The sequence below is a fragment of the Pelophylax lessonae genome, assembly GCF_965119305.1.
Source record: "Pelophylax lessonae genome assembly, chromosome: 3".
In the NCBI taxonomy this organism is placed as follows: Eukaryota; Metazoa; Chordata; class Amphibia; order Anura; family Ranidae; genus Pelophylax; species Pelophylax lessonae.
In genome coordinates, this window is record NC_138770.1 from 300,381,068 (window position 1) to 300,403,603 (window position 22,536).

A 22,536-nucleotide genomic window follows, 5' to 3' on the forward strand; every position below is an offset into this window, starting at 1 on the left:
CATGACACCTATATCCCAGATCACTGGCCCCTGCTTGAATTTATACTTTCCTCAGAGTCCTCTTTATCTCCTCTAGGCTTCACTCCCTCCTCTGTTTAGTCCAGGGAGGAATTTTCTTCAACTGTGTCTGAATTTATCAGAAAAAGTTCAGCCATATTGGCTGACGCAAAAAATGGGGTCACAAATGGGCTTCCACGCCCTCCACAGTCTATACCTGATTTTTCAGTGACTGCAGCTGCCTATGAAATTTCAGCTGATGATGATTAGGAGTGTGATCTATCCTTTTTGGATGAGTTAGTACATGAGAAGGCTCAGTCTGCTGACATAACTCTTAATTTTAAGGATACTATTTTGATCCTTAGTATACTACCTCTAGGTGGATTTGGCAGCCCATCGTTTAAGCCTATAACCTTAAAAGAAAAGTATGATCAAACCCTTTTTGCTAATATTTCTTCTATGGGACACAGGAGTGCACTAATTTTTGCTCTTCTGCAACCCAGAGTCAGCTTATAGCAGGCTATTGCCCACTAACAACTGATGTCACTGAGCTGCTCCAGGCTCTGGAAGAGTCCCGACAATATTGTCAGGATCCACCCAGCTGCCTCATTGATAGTTGGCTCTGGCTCTCAGTGAGTGGCTATCAACTGAATCCAGCTGTGCCTGCACTCCTCTCTTGCCTGGCACTCCAGTGAGTGCTGTGCTAAAGGGGCAGAGCGGAGAGCGGTGACTGACAGTCATTATGCTCTGCTCCAAACAGAAAGAGAAGTGAGTGATCAGTGGTTATGTGATCACTAAGTTCTTGGTCTTAGAGCTGGGGTGGGACAGCTGCAGCATCAGACCAATGTTGCAGCATTGATGTGATTATGAAGGTTTCCTTTTTTAGGTACCCCAAATTTCTCCTGTAATTACAATGTTCCACCCTTCCCCGTAGAAGCACACTCCACTAGATCATTAGGTGCTTCCTGGACTCTTTAGCATCAGACATCTGTTTCTTAGGTTTGCGAGACTGCAGCCTGGTCTTCTGTTCACACATTCATTGGGTTTTACCAGGTGGATGTCCAGGCCTCATCTGAGGCCGGCTTTGGTCATGGCGGTCTTCAGGTGGCTCTGTGAGCTGTATTGAACCCCTCATCTAAGCTGTGGTCACTTGTTAGCATGTTAGAGTATTGTTTGTTGTGTTGCTCACTAATCAGTTGGGCTACTTTTGAATGTCATAGTCCCTCAGAATTACTTCACTGTGTCACTGAAGGAACCATTAGGAAAATAGGAGTTTTGACTTACCATAAAATTATTTTTTAATTAATGGACACATGTCCCTCCACATCTTTTCTTACGATCTAAGCCTATAATTACTTATAGCATTATGGAAGTGGGAGGTGTTATAATCGGTTGATTTACAGCTACGCCTATCAGTGTCCAGTTTTCTGAAGGCAGCAGCATAACCCACTGTCTCAGAATTGCTTCACACTGTGGCCCCAAATGAACTCCAAGAAAATTATTTACAGTAAGTCAAATATCCTATTTTACTAGATGAAAGGGGACCATATGAGGTTTATTTGCATACACTTTTTTTGCACATTATTCTAATTAAATCCTATGTGAAAATGTGTAAATCTTGGGTGGGAACTATGTGAATGATGGGTGGAAATGATGAAAACTTTGATAAATAGACTCAGAAGTGTGGGCATAGAAATGTAAGTCAGGTTGTACTGTAATGATGTCACTAGTTCTTAGTCAAGCATACACTCTCTGCCTCCAATGTAAATGTACAAAAAAATTTATATATATGTTGGCTGAGTTTCATAACTGAAATTAACAAATCAAACTTCACCGTATGTGCATCAACATTTGAAATACATTCAGTGACATAATTCCTTCAAGTGTTAAAATTAAACATACACAGTTTATATCTGAATATACAGTTCACATGTGGCACATTCTTCTGTCATTCAAATTAATAATATTCCTTTTGAATGTGCTCCTGGTGTCTATCTTCCTTAACCACTTAAGCCCCGGAAGATTTTACCCCCTTCCTGACCAGGGCCTATTTTGCGATTCGGCACTGCGTGACAATTGCGCGGTCGTGCGACGCTGTACCTAAACTAATTTGGCGTCCTTTTTTTCCCACAAACAGAGCTTTCTTTTGGTGGTATTTGATCACCTGTGAGATTTTTTGATCATGCGCTATAAACAAAAAAAGAGCGTCAATTTTGCAAAAATAACAATATTTTTTACATTTTTTTATATGAAATTGCCAAAAAAATGTAAAAATCAAAATTTTTTAGCATTTTAGGCCAATTTTTTTTTTACCATATGTTTGCAATACGCAAAAAGCGTATTTTGATTGGTTTGTGCAAAATTTATTGCGTTTACTAACAAAGGGAAAGATTTTTGTCATTTTTGTTGTTTTTTTTTTTTAACGCGTAATGGCGGCGATCTGCGATTTTTTTTTTGCGGGACTGCGACATTGGGGCGGACAGATCGGACCCTTGACTGACATTTTTGACACTTTTGGGGTTACCAGTGACATTACTACAGTAATCAGTGTTATACATAATCACTGTTACTGTAAAAATGACACTGGCAGTGAAGGAGTTAACTGTATTGGAGAGGGAGGGGTTAAGTGTGTCCTAGGGGCGTTTTTCTAACTGTGATTGGCTGTGGCTGTGGCTTGCTGTGTAAGAACAGTGATCAACGGTCCTACATAGTAGAACCGTTTGATCACTATTCATACACAGGGAGAACTGACAGGCGGCTTTGTTTACATTAGCCTTTCTCACGCTGTCACGGATGATCGCGAGTGCCCGGCGGACATCGGGTCCGCCGGGCACACACGCGGGGGGGTCCGTGACCGAGCGTGAGCGGGAGCGCGCATCCAGCGGCGCACGCTCGCTCCCAAAACCCTTACAGGCTAGCGACGTAGCCCTACGTCGCTCTGCCTGTGAGGGGCTGACTGCCGACGTAAATAGTCGTGCGGCAGTCAGCAAGTGGTTAAACCTTCACCCTTGTGGGTCTTTTACAACATTAATGTGCAGTGATTCCCAAACCTTGCTAATTTCAGTTATGAAAGGCCCAGCTAACATATATAATACATTTTTCACTTAGTATTTGTAGGAACACAATAATTTGGCTTGCTGCCATCTGTTAGCTCTTATTATTTGGGAACACACATACTGGTTTAATAATGTAAATGTACAGCAGGAACTCACACGATATTAGCACTATACACTGATTAACATTTCAATCATTTTCCTAAATAGTTAATATCTGTTGTGCTGCCCCACTAAGGAGATGCTGGATTTTACAAGCCCCCTCTAACTTTTCTACTGGAGATCTGCCCAAAAACATTCACTGACCCACCAGCGGCAATCAATTGACCGATATCCAGTCAAGCTATAGGTTTTACTGGGTTAGTGTCCAGGGCAGACATGGTTAGAGATTACAGGACACCCCAAAACATAGAAAAGCATTCCCTCCACTGTAAATAATTTATCCCCTCTAATAGGATAGTAGTGTTCCTTTAAGCAGAGACTTGCAATTTTATGTTATGTGCCTTTAAACTGCAATGGCCTGAGCAACAATCACCTTAACAACAATATTTCTGTCTTCCAGGCCCTAGCATAAGCTCATTCACATTTCTTGGGACTTGGCTCTGGAACTCATCTCCAAGCAGTAGGCCTGGGAGTATCCTTTCCATTGACATCCTCTCCAGGCAGGGTTTTCAGAAAAGCTCTCCTTCCCAAACCCATGTCACTGGCAATAAACCTCCAAATTAATGGTCTGAGTGAAATAAGCATGCACAACATGTATCTTCTTGCTCTCTCTTCTGGAAAACATGCCCTAGGAGCAGGGAAAAGTAAACATTGCTGGGGCTGGATTAAAGCTTTGCTGTCCAACACATTTATAATGGGGATACTCCCGATTACGGCATGGTCCCGACATATTCATGTAGTGAAATCTTAGTTCTTCAGAGCTTCCTAATTAGAGAATTTGTAAGAATGTTGTAGATATGTTTCCATGTCCATAATTGTGCCACCTTAGGTCCACGCCTGTGGGGCTTTTTCTACAAATTTGATCCTTATTTTGTATGTCCTATATTATACATTAAACTGAAAGTAGGATACTAAATAAATGTAGATTATAATAGCAAAAAGATTTTCTTGTAAACATTAACTTTGAAGTGCACTGTTCCTTTTTAGCAATTTCTGAAGCAAGCAGTATTATTAAAACACAAAGCTTTTTTTAATTTTTTTTTTTATTTAGAAATAAACAAGTTATGCATATTTCTCATAATACAAAATATTTACAAGGAAAAATAGTTTTATGGTATAATTTTAAAAAAAGCATTTTTTAAATGTCTTCAGATCAAACGTGTTTCAGTGCCCAGTGTTATCAGATAGGGGTGTCTCCTGAGAGGCAAATGTACTGCACTGATAATGCACAGTTCTACATTTCAGTGTTACCTGTTTTCTCTTTTAGTCACTGTTGTCATAAAATAGCTTATTATTTACCGCAGACTAGTAGATTCCACATTTTTGAAATATAGGACTCAGGATCTTAATATATATATATGTACAAATAAAAAAGTATGAAAATAAGAGTCCACAGGAGAAAAAAAAAAAGAAATATTATATTATTACATCTCATTTGGAAGACCTGCTATCCCAAAACAAACTGTAGCAATAATGAATGCTGCAAAACACCATTACGCAGAAACGTTTTAGTCACCTTGTGAATAGCTATGAAGGCAGTGGTGACCTGTTATCACTAGTAAGCTTCCACTCTGCTGACTGAAGTCCCATAGAAGTGGAAAAACCTAAAGTTAGACGAAGATAAGCAGTTGTTTCTCCAGAGAGTAAAACTGGCGATAGATGGGTAGAATTTCCAATGCAAATTCTTGGGGAAAGAAGGTTATAAAGGTGGCCATACATGGATTGAAATTAGGCCAGGTCAGGGGGACATTGTATGATGATCATTGTATTCTGGTGGTGGGGAAGTCTCCCTATCGTCAGAACACAATAGTACAGCGGGAGTGATTCCCCCATTCACATCGATTGTGTTGATGGGGGAATTGGATCATTTTTTAACCCACTGGTTGAACAAAAAAAAAATGACCATAAAGCTAGCCTAAGAAAGTTTGCTTTTCTAAGCATTAGTTGGTTGAATCTATGTCCATTTTCTACCACATTGACAAGAAAATTCAAAAAGCAGGATGGAAACTTTTACTCAAATAATTACATTTCTAACAGTGTACGTGGTTTTCATTTGGTAAGGTCCATTAATTCCAAAATCAAATGTTAAAAGCAAACAAAATCTTTCAAACAACAAATGATTGTTCTGAACATTTTCGTACGATTTTTCCTAAGACTTTTCCTAAGAATTTTCATTCAAAACTCTATCCATCTATGGCCAGCTTAAGAGAGCTGTCTAACCTCAAACTCAATGCTCCTCGGGGACCTACTGCTGACTTTTTTCAGCACATTAACGGAAAAATGTGCGTTTTGCATAGAAAATGGAACAACTGCAGCCTGTTTAGAAAGATGTTCTAATAGGTTGGAAGCATTTGTAATTTCCCCTTAGGGCAGTCCTAGACCTCATTATGTAAGTAATGTTAAATTCAGGCACATTGCTTGCAAGAATCCGGCTACAATGGGCCACTATTAATCTAGACATAGACATAAGGTGTGCTTGTGACTTGCAACACAATGTGCCTGATTTAATTGAAAACTTGCATTTCCTTCCTTATCTTGCAGGAAAAATAGCGATTAGCTAAAAATATGGTTTAGCCCAATGAAAATGATCAGTCAAGGGTTTCTCTAGGTACCCACTAACATATTGAATATCAGTATTTATGGTTACCTTTAGGCATCATGTACATGGGTTCCTAGACCCATGCAAATGAATGACCAGAAACTGTAATTTATCAAGTTATCTACTACATTTGACACTTGAAGCATTTACTTATATTCAAATCTCATATAACACTGTACTGCCTTTTCTGTTCTTATGGAAATTTTATGTATACTAATGCAAGTAACATATACTACGTACTATGTTTGCTTGTAGTGAACAGAAAGAAGCAAAACATGCACAGCTGTACATTAAAAGCTGACATTCAAACCAAAAGATGGTCTTTTGAATATGCCCATAACATCAATTAATAATATTTGGGTTATATTATTTTAGTTGGTTTATTTGTTTTTAATTTAAATACCCTGTGCATTAAAACTTTTAGTTGGACATATAGACTTTTTTTTGATTTACCTCTTTCCCACCTATTATTTCTGGGTTCTGGGCAGTGAATGCTACGAATGTTCTCTTAGGCAGTACCGGTGATGTGGCTTATGCCTTCTGTTTAAATGAAGAACATAAGGGAGACATGTAAAAGATTCCAGCTCACTGGATTTTCTAAACCTTCGATTTTAGGCTTTCCTACTTTAGTTGGTAACTCCCTATATGCAGAAAGATTGTTTCACAATTGCTCTAAAGTAGTTTAGTCTGTGCAACAATCTATCCTCAGTGGTCCTATCTCTGATAGCAGCAGAAAGAGTATCTTTCATCCCATGTACAGGGCAGGTTTTGGCGAATTGGGTCTACAGAGGCTAAACTAGTTCATCTTAATCCAAGGAGACTATACTCTACTACTGTACACCTGGATAAACTTTTTTTTTTTCAAACAAATGTCAAGCAATAAACATACAAATAATAAGTGCAATATATTTCATGGAATGAGTTGGCTAATAACATTGTTATTTGTACTAACTGAACTGCAATATGGTCCATGATAATGGCCGTTTCCTTCCTTATAACCAGTTAGTACAGAACATGTGGTATATTGGGTAAAGAGTGGAGACCTACAGAACAACTGGTATATGGGGTAAAGGAGTGAAGAGCTACAGAACAACTGGTATATTGGGTATACCAATGGAGGCCAGCATGTAGTGAACCAAACAGAGACATATACCCAAAAAATCTAAAAATACACCTTCTCAAAAAAAAAAAAAAAAATGTCATATGAAATGTAATCTCCAGTAATGATAAATAACGGATTTGTTTAGTTATTTAAACAAGAGCTACACCTGGCATTTGGTAAATGACAAAGCAAATAATTTTCTGAGCTTCCCCTAGACCCTTCAGACTCTACAGAACTCATTGGCATTGTGCTATAGAATGCTGAAGGAGACCTAAGGCAATGAAGATCCACCATCACTCTTCAGCAACTCAGTTGTTCTTTCTTTTTTGCATAGATTGTTACATTTGACTTTATTCTCCATTCCACTTCACATATATATACACACACATATATATATATATATATATATATATATATATATATATATATATATATATATATATATGTATATCTATATACACATAAATACAACAGTATGGGATAAGGGTTGGTGAAGATGCTCAAGAACATGATGCTGGTCCTATATAACAATATTAAATCTCATAGAAGCAGTAAGAAGGTAGTCATTCTCCCTCCTCTTTTATGCGCTGCTGCTTATTCCTGCGGGTGTCCATATCAAAATTGAAATCATTCCAGTCATCTCGTGGAGGGAAGGAGATGGTCTGGCGAAGTGTGAAACGCACTGCGTCAATCACTCTTTCTCCGCGAGACTCATTGGCACCCACGCTGACAGAAGAAGCACCATTGGCTGTCCTTAGCAAATGGGGAGGAGTGGAGAAGTCATGGATCTGTCTGTGTTCAAGTAAACCTTTCCAGATTGCATGCCGAAACTGCTCAGGAATCTTCAAACTGATCAAGTCCTTTAAAGACAAAAAAAAAGTCAGCATGTGTTTCAATGTTGACCTAGCAATTTACAGAGTGAAAAACCAAAGGAAATTAATCATCATTCATCTTTTGACTGATTGAAGGGAAATATCTAATTGTTTGCTATAAATTATTGTTTTCAGCTGTGTAAAGGCTGATTATATCCAAGCTTCCTTTTACATAAGAAATATATTAAGCTGTATTACTGTCATGCTGGTCCACAGAAACAAAATCCAAAAGTTGGTGCCTTATAACAGTATGCATAAAAAACACAGTTGGATGGATTCACTTGTTACAATAACTGCATTCCAGTATTACATAGAATCTTATTAAAGTAGAAGTCCACCCTAACACTAAAATCCCTGCATCTATAGACCTCCACAATCTAACACTAACCTATATAGCCCTGTAAAGAAAAAATCAGTATACATAACTTTTTTTAAGCTGATCCGACCCGATCCCACACTGAGCTGTCCACAGCTTTGCTGTGGAGGAGGGTGCAGAGGACACATCTGACAACGGAAGTCCCATAGTAAGTCTATTTCATGTCACAACCGCTGTCGGCTGTGTCCTCTGCAGAGCTTCCGCAGCTGGAGACAGGATCAGATCAGCTTTAGAAAAGGTATGTATACTGATTTCTTCTTTACAGGGCTAGATAGGTTAGTGTTAGATCATGGAGGTCTATAAATGCAGGGAATTTAGTTTTAGAGTGGACTAACACTTTCATCTCTAATGATCGAACTGCATTCTAGATTTAATATATGCTGAACCAAATTAGATTGCTTTCAGTACAGGGATTTTGTTGTAAATAGACTTTTGTTTTAGTATTACCCATTTGATTTTTATGGATACCCTCTACTACAAACTCTCTCGAAAGCAGCATGTGGACCATGGCCTATTTAATACTATATATCAGTTTATAAATGATAGAATGCAATGTGAGATGGCAAATTATAAAAATGATAAAAGAAAATGATAAAGTGGGCACTAAAAGAATAAACCGTTCAAATTTCTCCATTCCTCCATTCAGTTGAAAGCTGGCTTCTTAAATACGCACCTCCATGGAGTAATGTTCAATCTGATAAATGCTGCTCAGGCCCTGGGTAGTGAAATAGTCCAGACAAGATGAACATCCCAATCTCGCTAAAAAACTGGACAAGAGAGAGTAAGAGAGAGCCGTTTAATGCATACATAATGAATTAAATAATAAAAAGCAAACATTATTTGGATGCATTATGTAATATAAGAAATAAGACAATTAATTATTAGCTGGGTGCATTCTGAATCTTTTCCAAACTGAAGGCTGGGGAAGCTTAGAAGTTCAGTTGCTAACATCAATATTAGAGCAAGAATCAATTTTGTGGATTATGCACAATGTTTAGGATTGTAAGGCCACATTTTGCCACAACCAGCCTGCAGAATACATGATAACAATTTACACCTTTTATAATTATAAATAACAGAAACAGAAGTCCTGCTTTTTGAAATGGTTAGACACACGTAAAGAAGCCTCAAGAACTGGAGGGTCCCACTGATAGAAGAGTTTGACAGGAGAGACATTTTTAATGAATCTAATGGCAAGGGTTATAGCATTTGATCAAGCAAGCAGCACAGCTAAGAGTGGCAAAGTGGCTGGGCATTTCTGATATTAAAACAATTTTGCCCATCTGCACTATTCTAGCATAAAGTGCCCCAAACCGAGCCATATTAGCCACAGGTATGTTTAAACAGACACTAGCAAAGGACTGTGGTTGTAGAGGTAAAACTAGTGTTATCTCACCTCACGTCTTTCCTTTACTTGTCCATACGCATGCACAAATTGATTAGGGGTGGGGGATGAATCCAAGCCCAGGTGACTGTAAGGGGGGTGCAAAATACAACCCCTTACTTTTCAGATAGTCGGATTTGGTTTAGATAATCAGCAACAAAAGATGCAGAAGGCACTTGAGAAAAGTTACAAAACAACCATGCTATGCTTATGTGGGACATGTAGACTGTTAATACACAACAATGGCTACTAATATAATTAGCAGAAAATGTTAAGTGCGTGGTAGCCACAACAACCTACAACAAGAACCATACACTAGGAGGGTTTACTTTCCATTTGCACATAAAATGGGAATGATTTACTAAAGTAGTTATTTCTATTCTTGGTAAACTGAACTGTCCTTTCAAACACCCAATCATAAGCAGTGGAATTTCAGAAAACAAGATATTTTTGAACATGGCTGGATGTTTGAAACATAGGTTTATTTCACCAAGAGTGAATGTTATTTTTTATTAAATGACCTCCTCTGAGTAGTTTAAACAATTTAACTAACATAAAATTAAAAAAAAAAACGCAATCAAAACCCAAATGTATAGATACACAGAGACTGGTAAACTGTGATTGTTCCTGCAGTTTACAATTAAATGGCCTGGAACTGATTGAGAAATATTCACATTTATCCACCATTTCACAACTTTAAAGGACAATATGAAGATTTAATGATGTTTATAACTAAATGTTCACACTGCTCACTCACTAGGCCCTTTAGAAAACCACTGCCAATTCCCAATGACTCCAGTTTAAAGTGTCATAATTAACAACCAGTGAGTTTCCCTACAACTACCTATCAAACTGCGTCAGAAAATGACAAAAGGAAAACAGAATATGAATTTAACTGGCTGCTGTGGGCAAGTTGCTGATTGTTTTCATTAAGGACACTTTTATTTTTTATTACTTATAATTGTCCCATATTCCAGAAGGCAATTCTCCCCACTGCAGTCTCATTATAAACAGGTGGTATTTGGTCCACTGGCCATCATCCTCTCACAACTTAAAGATGTCATGTGTTGACTTTTCTTTGATCATTTAAGATTACAATACGCATATTTTTACTAATGCAAAAGCTTCCTAATTAATCCAGTCATTATTTAAATCATTCATTCTTTTTTAACAATTTTAACATTATATATTATATAACATTTCTATCTTCTTCTTCTCCAGATGCACTGGTAAAATTGATACATGGATGTATTGAGATATGTTGATGAGGCTGTCATTACTTTGCATTCTTACCTGGCAATGCTGCAGTCTGTGGGGTATGGGGGAGGCGGTGTACAGTGTGATGTGGAAGCCATAGAAAGGGGAGGTAACGTCTGAGGAGGACTGAGCCCATTAAGATCACCAGGCATTTGCATGTGTGCCCCCATCATAGGAACTGTTAACAAGAGAAATCAAAAATGGCAAATGTAACTATATATCATACATAAACTGGACCATCTATAATATTCCAATTTAAAAAGGTGAAAATCAATAAGGAAATATTTACTAATTTGTTTCAGATAATGTATGTGGATACTGCTAAAACACATACTGTATTAGCTATTTTATATTTTTCTCCATTTGCATTCTTTATCATTTTGCAGTCTTAAGAACAGAAACAATTAAAGGATTACAGCTTCTGGGAACTGTAGAAAAGCTAACCAACTGCAGCCAAAATATTTGAAACTAATAACAAACCCAAGCACTGCAGGGAAAATGGTTTGTTGCCTGCTTAAAGAAAAACTGTGCAACGTAACCATGTTATGGATGTAATCCATGTACTAAGTCTGCTTTTATAGGATACCTGCACACCTGGCAAATAATTACTGTATGCCATAAGTCATCATGATGCATTTGGCTCTAATACGTATCTTACATTATTCAGAATCATGAGCTTTCTGTCTTCAGCAATGATTGCAAAACACAGCAAATTCATAAACTTTAAAACTGATCTCTGCTTGTGGAGGGGGAATATGTATGCATAAACTACTGGCATCTGCCATTTCTTTTCTATGTGGATACTGCTAAAACAGAAAACTTTAAAGTGCAAGTAAATTCAGCATCAGAATCTTGTGAAATCCTGTGCCTGCCAACTGAAGAGCCCCAAGCTGCTCTTCGGTGTCAATGTTGCCATGGTACTATTTGCTAGAAGATGTCACATCACCTTTGCAGATGGAAAAGTAGATTCTGGCAGTGAAGGGTGAGGGGATAGCTGCATGGGTTGTACTCTTTTAAAGAAAACCTCTATGTTTATTTTTTTTTTTCTTGTATTGTGGATTTGACCCTAACAGATAGACTACTTTTAAAGTAAGCTTTCATAAGGGATACAATTTATTAATAAAGTTTACTTCTGCTTTAAGTCTCTTCAATTCAAAATCTGGTAAGGATATACAACAACCTGAATAAAAAAAAAGTCATACCACCTCAAATGTCTACTGGATTCCTATTTTTTTTAAAATGCATTTATGTTAAGCTCAACAGATTGGCTATGCAAGCTGTGTGCTGGGATGATGCATGTCTGGGGTTTATCCAGCTTATTAAAGAAAGCATCAATAAACAAAGCAGTAAGTGAATATTGAAGTACTTATAGCATCCAAATACAAATCTGTTTTGTACTAGAGTGACTTCAGTAAAATGAATTCTGAATGTTTGCTATGTGATACTGAATTTCGCATTGAGTTCTTTGATGTCTGCATTGTTTAATAAATATGGCTGCATGTCTCATTTAGGAGATGAAACCCACCTTAGATTTAGGTAAAAATACACTTCTCATATGTCAGTAAACATAAAACATGGGCTAAAGGTATACTTACTGTTTGACCCCATTCCATCAGACATGGCATTTGGAGTAAGAGAATTTCTCTGTTGTGGGTTCATCAGCTGGCTGACAGAAGGTAGCTTGTTCATGCTATTCATCTTGCTGAGAGGAGGAGAGACTGAGCCAAAGGAAGGCTGACTTTGTATTGAAGATCTGCAATGATACAATCCATCTGAGGGTCAGTAATGCACTAGAAATAATTGCATTGGCACTTTTAAAAATGCATATACATTGACATACATTATTCAGAATGGCCCTACTGCCATAACAATTGGAGTTTCCTTTAGGTTAACAATCTGTGTTTTAAACTTCTGTAAAAAAAAAATAAAAAAATCTAGGACAAGCTGAGGCAAAGCTAAATATGCCTTTATGTAAAAAAGAAAATAGAAAAAATATATATTTGGGACAGGAAAGATATTCTTATGAAAAAAAAAAAAAAATACAGGAGTCATTTTGAACTACCTTTTTAATTATTTTCTGTTTATTCAAAAACATGTTTTCAAAGTTGCTTGCTGTGTAAAGGCTGCAACTCTGTAACATGCTTTGAAGTAAGGTTCTTTAATGGTATTGTTGTGTAAAGTAGTTTTACGGAAGGATGCCTTTTTTTTAACTATGAATTTTTCTTTCCATCTACATGAAAATCTGGAAGGGTCCAGAATAACCACTTTAAAACTGCTATGAGGAAGAAGCGATATTTTTCTGTTTCCATCATTCCAGTATCAGCGCACACATCTTCCGGGCAGGTATGTGAAGAGATAGGATCATTCACTGCCCTCCAGGTATATGGCAGCAAGCCAAGTGGAGGAGGCAATGAGCATACATCCTGAGGCGCAGACTACGAGACCTTGAGATTCAGTTTCACACCTCAGATTTCAGTAAAAATTCACTGCTATTTTGATTAGCTGGGAGAGAATACAAAATGGTGTGTTCCAGATTTGGAGTGCTTGTTCCTCCAGGGTTGCTTCAAGTGTTGTTGGTTTAAGGAGTACATCTGACTTGTAAATTACATGCTAATGATTATTTAAAATTGATTTAAAGAAAAAAATAATAAATTAGAGAGCTTGCCTATAACGACCAATCAGGTAACATAATGGTGATCACTTTTTATGGGAATTAAACAAGAAATCTGCTCAAAGAGGCAAGGTTGCCACAATAACTTTCCTTTCTATATTATTTAGTTGTTGAAAAGAATACACTAGGCTTGATTCACAAAGCTTTAATACAAGGAAAAAGCTTTCTAGCTACGTAGCCATAATTTTCAAACACTATTGGCTTTTAGCTGAAAATAACTGTCATTTTTTTTTTTTTCAAAATAAAGATCTTTATTCTGATGTTTTACCTTAAACTGATCTTACTGTGCCCAAAAAAAAAAAAAAAAAATCAGTGTATTATTTTCCACTGCACATGAAAGACTCACTGGAAGCATTTACACAAATAGATAATACTATAGCAATACAGATATACATACTTAACGAGGTATAAAAGATTTTAAATGCTACACAATAAAGATAGATACCACTGCACTTTAAATAGTACTGTGACAAAGATCTTGGGAAGTTCATTAGCCTTTTTTCCAAAGAGTTGTCTATTTTTTGGAAACAATTTGTGGGATTAATTGAGCACCCCATTTCCCATTTCCCAAAAAGAAGAGGAACGCTTTACAAATTGGCTGAAAGCGTTGCAGCAACACTTCCCTGCAAACGCGTTATGGTTTAAATTATTATACAGTATATTTCAGTTCTTGGATTCTGCAGTGGGAACAGTATCTGTCTTTAGCTAACAGCTTGCGTGTCTGTATGTAAGTGTATGTATTGGAAAGCAGGAGGGGGCAGGGAGGGTGTGGTACATAATTTAATTTTTAATGAGTGTGTGAACAGTGCCTAAGTTAAAAGATATAATTATACATGTTCCCTTGGAGTGTTTGTTTTATTTAAAAAGTGCCTGGTTGTACCCAGATATTTTACTGTGTGAGAACAGTAGTTTTTTTTATGTTTTTTTTATTTTTATGTGTTAAATCCAAAGAGCTGTTTTCAGCCCACTACCTATACAACGATTGTGTGATTGATGGACTGAAGTTCCAATCAAATCTCTGATAGCCTTCCTTTATCAAATCATTTTGAGAAAGGCTTTCCGAAGAATCTGTATATACAGTACCTACTGCTGTCTACTGCTGCCTATCAAGTGACAGGCTTGAAAGCTTTTCTGTTGATAATGATGCAAGTCTACTGAAGCTACAAAAGCTACAGTGATGTTTTTGTCTTAGTGAACTCATGATAAGAGTTAAATACAAAGAACAGGAACTGGAACAAAAACACATCCGATGTCCAAGATAAGCTAGCATAAATATTTATTGGCATTTAGGAACATGCAGCCACTCGAAAAAGCACTTCAAGAGGATGCCAAGGGGAAACCCAGTGGAATTTGACCAAACAGTATTAATATTTTCCCACTTTTTTATTCAACACTACATTTTATGTCAGAATTTCAAAGTCTTAGCAGAGTGACCTGTTGCGTTTTTAGCATGGCAAAAGGAAGAAAGCACAACATTGTTGTAAACACATTTGGCATGTTACAGACAAGCATTTTTGATACTACATGTATCTTGACACATTATTATTACAGACAGGTGTATCGTGGAATACAATAACCCTATATTAAGTGACTCTATGAGGACAGAAATATGAAATCTTCAGTTACACATGTAATGTGTTCAGACTCAGGTTCAGCAGGGGAGTTGTATTCTTGATCCCCAGTTTACTATCTAATGTGTTACAGACCCTGAACAGTTATGTAGAACAGGAGTTCAAACTTTTTAGAATTCACTGGCTGCATGCATCTTACAGCCAATGACTTACTCAGCAGTTAAACCAAGATCAGAAACAGACTAAAGCCCCAAATCTGCTATTTTTAAACCAGGTCAGTAATGGAAGATTCCATATGTTTATCGTTACAGATTCACTTTAAAGCTTGAATGCCGTCAAAAAAAAGAAAATATGAAAAATCATCACAAGGGCTAGAACTAAAGCCTAGTACACACTATACTGCACATTTTTTTTTGTTCAACCCAGCGAGTTTAAACAAAAAAAAAAAAAAAGAACTTGACAGCTCCAGTCGCAGTCACTGTACTCACTGATATAATTTTGCCTCTGTACAAATCATTAGTAAGACCTCATCTGGAATATGCAGTTCAGTTTTGGACACCAGTTCCTAAAAAGGATATCAGGGAACTGGAGAAAGTGCAGAGAAGGGCAACCAAACTGATAAGAGGCATGGAGGAGCTCAGCTATGAGAAAAGATTAGAGGAACTGAATTTATTCTCTCTTGAGAAGAGGAGATTAAGGGGGGATATGATCAACATATATAAATACATAAGGGGTCCATATAGTGAACTTGGTGTTGAGTTGTTCACTTTAAGGTCAACACAGAGGACAAGGGGGCACTCTTTATTTCTAGAGGAAAACACATTTCGTCTCCAAATACGGAAAGGGTTCTTCACCGTAAGAGCTGTGAAAATGTGGAACAGACTCCCTCCAGAGGTGGTTCTGACCAGCTCACTAGATTGCTTTAAAAAAGGCCTGGATTCTTTCCTGGGTCTACATAATATAAATAGATACTAATATTTATAGGTAAAGTTGATCCAGGGAATATCCGATTGCCTCTCGGGGGATTAGGAAGGATTTTTTTCCTGTGCTGTAGCAAATTGGATCATGCTTTGCTGGGGTTTTTTTCGCTGTGGATATAGGATTGTGTATTTGGGATTGTATGGTTGGGTTTTCATTACTGTATTTTTTTTTTTTTATTGGTTGAGCAAGATGGATCTGTGTCTTTTTTCAACCTGACTAACTATGTAACTATGCAAAGTATAGGGATCTCCCCATTGAGCTGTTGTGTTCTGACAGGGGGATGCCCCCCCCCCCCACCAGAACATTCCAATCAGCGCTCTCTGCCATAGACAGACTGACATACACACATTTTTTTTTGAACTGGCAAATGTCTCCCGACATTCGGCCCGTGTATCCCTGTCACAGGCTCTCATCAAAAGAGCCTGACCACACCTGCCCTTTATACCCAACTGATCTTTTCACAGAATCTGTACTACAGCTTTTATGAATGAAACATTAGGACAGGTGGATAATTTATGGGTCTGCCTCCCTCATGGGGGAGCATGGATGGAGGGGAATCTCATCTAAAAGAAGAGTCATCAGCACAAGGAACATGTCCTACTTACTGTAAGTTATTTCCCTTGTGCTTATTTTTCTGCTTTTTTTTTAAATTTTGGCTGCACTTAGGCTTTAATTGTATTGCAACTAGCAATATTAATAATATTGTAAAAAGCAATGGCATTCCATTATTCATAGAAATCAGACATTTTACACTGAGTATTCTAGCCACACTAATTTTTTTAAAGCTGATATCTGATTGTTGGCATAAGTTACTGAACAATAATCTACAGTTCTCATAATTTACTGTTGAACAAGCATGCCATTTGCTTACACAAAAACTAAACTTCCAACATATGTACATACTGGTTTGATAGTAGAAAATAGTAGAGGTTATAATATTATTCTTCTATGGCGTATTTCACGCAGTATCCAAAGGCAAAATAGGTGACAGAGGTGGCAATTAAAGAAAAATTCATTTTATTGCATTCCACCAGGTGAAAATAACAACTTGGCCCATACAGGTCCTGTGTAAGGAATCTCACTCTCAGCATGGGATTTTATTTAGTGTATCTAATGTTAAAGGACAAAGGTGACTAGATGACTAAGCCAGCAACATCAGCTAAAATCTGGCGAATATGAGTCATTTAAGACAAGCTAAAATAAGCCACTTAATAATTCAATTTATTAGTAACCAGCTATACTCTTTAAGTATAAGTGTTTAGTGGACTGGCTCTTTTATGTAGAGATTTATAGGTATACCATGCTCTGAGACTGGTTTTAAGCACAAAAAAAAAAAAACAAAAAAAAACATTTATTTGTTTTACGTAATCCTCCTAAAATTTGACATAACATAAGTGCTTTAGACAATATGTTAACATTGTCTGAAATAAAAGCAACACACATTTTCATTTAGATCTGTCCAGCAGTACTTATTTTATATGACCAGCATTCATAAGCTTGAACAGCTAGGAAAAAGCCTTTTCCTAATATGCAACATTCTTATTACAATACACAAAAATATTATAAAAAAATATATGTTTAACATTTGAGACCAGCTCAAAATCCAGCACAACATATATTACATACACCAGACAAGTAATTGCCACCAACAAGCTGAAGCAAAAAGACATATAAACTGTTAAAATGGCAAATCAACACTTGAGTCCCTAGAATGCTACACAAAGTTACATTCACCATTGAACAAAGGGATAAATATGTCTGTCATTTCATGATTTGTAGAATGTGCTATTTTAACAGTTCTCCTACAAAGGCATCACTAAGAGCCACTTTACATCAGAGTACTGTACATGAAAATTTGCTTTAGGCAAGTCAATGTTGACAATTTAGTAAAATGGCAGCTCTTATGGCAACTGCTGACAATCCACTATTGGCAACAGTGCATGACAATACAATGTATTGTCAGTGATGAAAACTGTGCAAACACAATGTTTCAATGTTGTGTACTAAGGCAGGTGAGAGTTACATCCTTTAGTCTTGTGCAAATGGTACCCTCCAACAGTTGACTACCATTGCAAGTACCATTGTGTTACAAAGCTTCATGCAAGACATTAATGTAGTTCTCAATCCATAGCCGATGTAGAACTATAGATTAAAAATGACTGCCTTACTAGGATCCTGAATACCTTAGACAGCTGCATTCAAGTAGAGAGAAGTCCAGTAACTATTAGAAACCAACAGGAATTCATATTATACCTGTAAGGGCATCAGTAAACTGGTTGTAAAGAGCTAGTGTACTTTCCGTAGTATAATTGGACTTGCACTACCTTTTAGTGGGGGTCAGATTTTAAATGATTCCTGTGGTTTATATGCTATTAACAATACTTTGATTTAAAAAATACCTAAGGAAATAGATATTGTAGGAATGTAAAACTCTCACTTTAAAACCAGACCCTTATATTTAATATGGTATTTGCACAGGCAAGGGATATTTTATTTAGGATCTAATGCAATACGTTCTGCTAGATGCAAGAACCAGAGTAACTCAGTGCTTATTTCAAGCAGAGTGCTCTAAAGTATTATTTTCAATTTTTTAAATTTTTAACATTTTTTTTATTCAAATGAACCCTGCCTAAAATGTCCCTGCCTGTAGCTCAGTCTTACCTATTACGGGGGGATCTTCAAAAAGTTTCCGCACTTTTATATTTTCGTTGGAAACAGTGAAGGTGGGGGGAGTTTTGCTGATGGCATTAAAACCTTGGTACAACACTGGGACAAATGCTTTGCAAAGGAAGGTGACTATGTAGAAAAGTGAAGTAATTTGTTTTTAAATTTTTTATTAAAAAGAGTTTTAAAAAGTGCTGAAACTTTTTGAAGAACCCTCATACATTTCAAATACAAAGGCTGAAGACATACACAATAGTGACAGCATGATTTTGCAGCATTTCAGACTTTGTCATGGAGCATTCTTCTCTTTAAATCCATCAATTTGTCAATATTGCAGAAACAGTTCAAATCTACTTTTTCCCTATGGAAAAGCATCATTCCCCTTACAATGAAGAATGATTCCCCAGAAAAAGTCCTTTTTTAAGTTCCTTCTTTTTAAATTGTGGGGAAGAGTAGGGCAGTTAGAAAGTGCATACATAATTCATGGATACATTGGGAGGTGAGAGAATGTGGAGTGTTTTGGGAAAGAATCTTTGTCTTTCAGTAGATCTGCCCGGGGATCCATGAGTTCATTCCGGAAACAGGCCGTTAGGAGCCTGTAGAGAAGAAACCAGAGAAGAAAAGAACAAGAGCTGATGACCATGAAGAGTTGAAAGATGCAGTGACACCACTATGACCACAGTGTGATGAAATGATGGATTGAGGGAAACATAGAAGGATTTTAACAGACTGAAAACATTTTCTAAATAACACCACAGTGGGAATATCAGAGCATAGTAGGTTCCTTTATGCAGGATATCTGAAAGTAAATTTTTCTGCAGCCAATTGAATTCTAGCTGTTATTTTTAGTGTAGATTATAAAATGGAAGAAAGTCTCTGACTGGTTGCTTTAGACAATAAAGCAACTTTTCTTCCCCCTGTAATTATGGGAGGGACCCACTAATCTTTATGGAATGAAGCAAAGGCTTTCATTACATTCAGAAGTGAATTAAGGACAAAACAAGTAAAATGCTCTACAGGGAGCTGGCCAGGAGTACAAGATTTCTAAATCTGTCCCTTATTGTGAGAAATTTGGCACACATAGAACAAATAATCATACAATATTGCCTTTCTGAGAATTTGGACGTGAAAGAGCAAGTGTACCACATAGGTCTAAAAACAAAGGCTTACAATGTTGGGATTACAACACGTGCCAGCTCTGTAATTTCCTGAAATTCAAGCCAATTGAATGAGTGCAGAGCAAATGGCTTGCTCTAAGTAGAATGAAATCTAATGCTTCCTCTGAATCTCCATCTTGATATATCTCCAGTAACAAAACAATCTAAATGCCTTAAATTTAAAATTACAAGTCAAGCATAATAGTATAGAAAGCAGCCTTTTTCATAGTTTGGGACACTTGTAATCCTTTATTAGCATTATCTCGCAGGGAGATGAATGCATCCTACTGTTTTATAAAAAAATATTTATCAGGCAAACCCTAGCTATAAACAGAAAGACTATTACACCTGACCAAACTTAGAATTCATCTGGCCAGTCTCTTCTTTACCAGATCTGGTGTGGGTCCAAATCTGAAAACAGGGGCCAGTGTCGGTTAGATCTAGAAAAAACTAAATAGGTCAAAAAACATCACTTATTAAAGTGTTTGATCTAAAACCAAAACCCTTTAGTGTGGTAAGGGCTTAACCCCTTTGAGCCGGTGCCTCCTGGCCCTTTAAAAGGTTTCAGATGCTGGAAGGAGGGGTTTAAGATCATGTGACTGCCTTGATTGGCTGTCATGGTGATCACATAATTGGAAAGCTCCTAATCACAAGAAGCTTCACGTTAGCTGCTGGTAACTGTGCTGGGAGCGGGGAGGATGCGCGCTCTTGGCACAGCTTTGTCTGTTAATTGGTATGAAAATATCCGGCTACTCGATGTCAAGGCCCAGCTGCTGAAAGGCCGTTGGCGCCTAGGGGTTAAAATCACTGTCACATTTATACTGCTGTCTGTGTTCCGATTATGGAGATTATCTCTCTGTATGGTGACCAGGACAGAAAGTAAGGAAAATTCCACACATCTGAGTTGTCACCAGAACAGGAAAATTCCCTTCATTTGAAGAGATTTCTTACTACCTGTAGAATTTACAGGACAAAAAGTGAAGAAAAGTCTCTCCAAGTGACACAATGCTAAATAAATACCTATATAAATAAACTAACAGGGAGGTCTAATCATTGCCTATTCTATTTAAATGTAAAAAAAAATTGGATATACATAAAATTTTAGGGCCACCCAAGAATATTAGGTAGGAAATATTCCTTCAAACAAAAACCCAGTTTTGTATGGTACTTGCAGACATTTTTTATATCTATAAGTGATAGTTGCAGTGAAGGTCGAACTTTTGAGGGATAATGTTTATATGCATTCTAACCAAATATTAACTTGGTGTCTACTATTATCAAAAGGTCAGTTTACATATACAGGTTGCTGTTGGGTGCATAATAAAGGCAATACACCTGTAAATATCTCACACTACTAAATGCTAAGTAGAAATGGGTCCTTTCATGAGGGATTTTGTTGAATTCCTAATTACTAAACTTAGAATGGGAATTTGCCTTTTCCCATACAGTATTTAATACAGTGACCTACAAAACATTTACTATAAACTGTCAAGTACTGAACTGATACATGTGAGTACATAAACTATAATACACAGGAAACTTTGCAGATAAAGAAACAATACATCAATGCTTTATTGGTACATTAAGTAATGTAGTTTTTTTTTATCTTTGTGGGTGAGCTGAAATTTGAGCAGTCACACTGTGATCATAGAGGTGCGGGGGTTAGTGAGAAAAAACAAACGAAATGCATTAAAAGAAATCCGACATGCAAAATGGAAGACATGAAAGAGGAAGAAAGAAGCATTATATGCACAGTAATGTCATCCGTGAAAGGGTAGTCAATATTTCTACAAACCATGTACAATGGCAGCTAATCATTTTTTACACTGTGTGGAGAATCTCTCAGTAAAGAGATTCATTTTAATCTGTTTATTTTTTGTTTTATTTTCTCTCTGGCAATATCTCCCAATTTAGAAAATGTTAAAGAGTTTAATCTCACTTTAACTATATGCTGTATATACTATCAATAGTACATTAATTGCAAGAATATCTCTATTTTCCATCAGTCTAGAAGATAACATGCAGGTTTACTTAAAAAAAGTTAGAGATTAATGTGCAGTAAGGTATAGCAACTAATCATAACTAAATTTTTACTGATCTGACTGCATGTAAATGGAATCTGATTGGATGATTTAAAGAGTTACTGCACCATTTTTCTTTGTAGTGCCCTAAATTGAACCTTTCCCATAACAATCAGCAGCTTTTTTGCATTTTGCAGAAAGAAGCCTATCATCTGTAAAGAGCCTACATTGGGTTTTTCTCTACTATTGAATGCCTGGATGCTTTAAATCATTGTGTTGGAACATTAGTCCAAATTTAGAAATACAATGCTTTGTCTAAATAGTGCTATGTGCCCAAGTGTGCAATCTTTTATAGGTGATCTCTTTTTTGAATAACCCCAAAAGTGCCTATTAATATATTATTGAATGCATTCATAATTTGTTTTTTTGCTACTGTTACCTTTGATAACTGGCATTAGAATCAACCCTACAGTATTAATGTGAGGTTATGAGCACTCACATGAGCACTTGTTTACCTACTGTCCAAATTTTGTTGTGTGCAACATAGGAAAAAACAGCATAGTTAAATAAGTGCATGTACCTAAATAACTAATTGGATAGAATGAATAATGGGGTTGATTTACTAAAACTGGAGAGTCCAAAATCTGGTGCAACTCTGCAAAGAAACCA

The 22,536-nt window shown here is 36.8% G+C and overlaps 1 protein-coding gene and 1 long non-coding RNA gene across 6 annotated transcripts in view; one reads left to right on the forward strand and one right to left on the reverse strand.

Annotated features, from left to right (window-relative positions):
* Positions 1–4,750: 4,750 nt before the first annotated feature.
* Positions 4,751–5,745, forward strand: LOC309548979. Its single transcript, XR_014225004.1, has 2 exons — positions 4,751–4,988; positions 5,250–5,745. It is a non-coding gene; the product is annotated as an uncharacterized lncRNA (long non-coding RNA).
* Positions 5,746–6,269: 524 nt separating this feature from the next.
* TP63 (tumor protein p63) overlaps positions 6,270–22,536 on the reverse strand; it is a 235,587-nt gene continuing 219,320 nt past the window's right edge. For 3 of the 5 annotated variants that reach the window (XM_082252082.1, XM_082252079.1, XM_082252078.1), the window contains 4 exons: positions 12,398–12,555; positions 10,839–10,980; positions 8,835–8,928; positions 6,270–7,773 (listed from right to left, as the gene is read on the reverse strand). In XM_082252082.1, the coding sequence (XP_082108208.1) occupies positions 7,477–7,773; positions 8,835–8,928; positions 10,839–10,980; positions 12,398–12,555 (691 nt within the window). In that variant the 3' untranslated portion in view covers positions 6,270–7,476. Of the gene's footprint in view, positions 7,774–8,834; positions 8,929–9,557; positions 9,634–10,838; positions 10,981–12,397; positions 12,556–18,789; positions 19,286–22,536 lie in introns of those variants that run through there. The other 2 variants (XM_082252080.1, XM_082252081.1) reach the window with 2 other exon arrangements.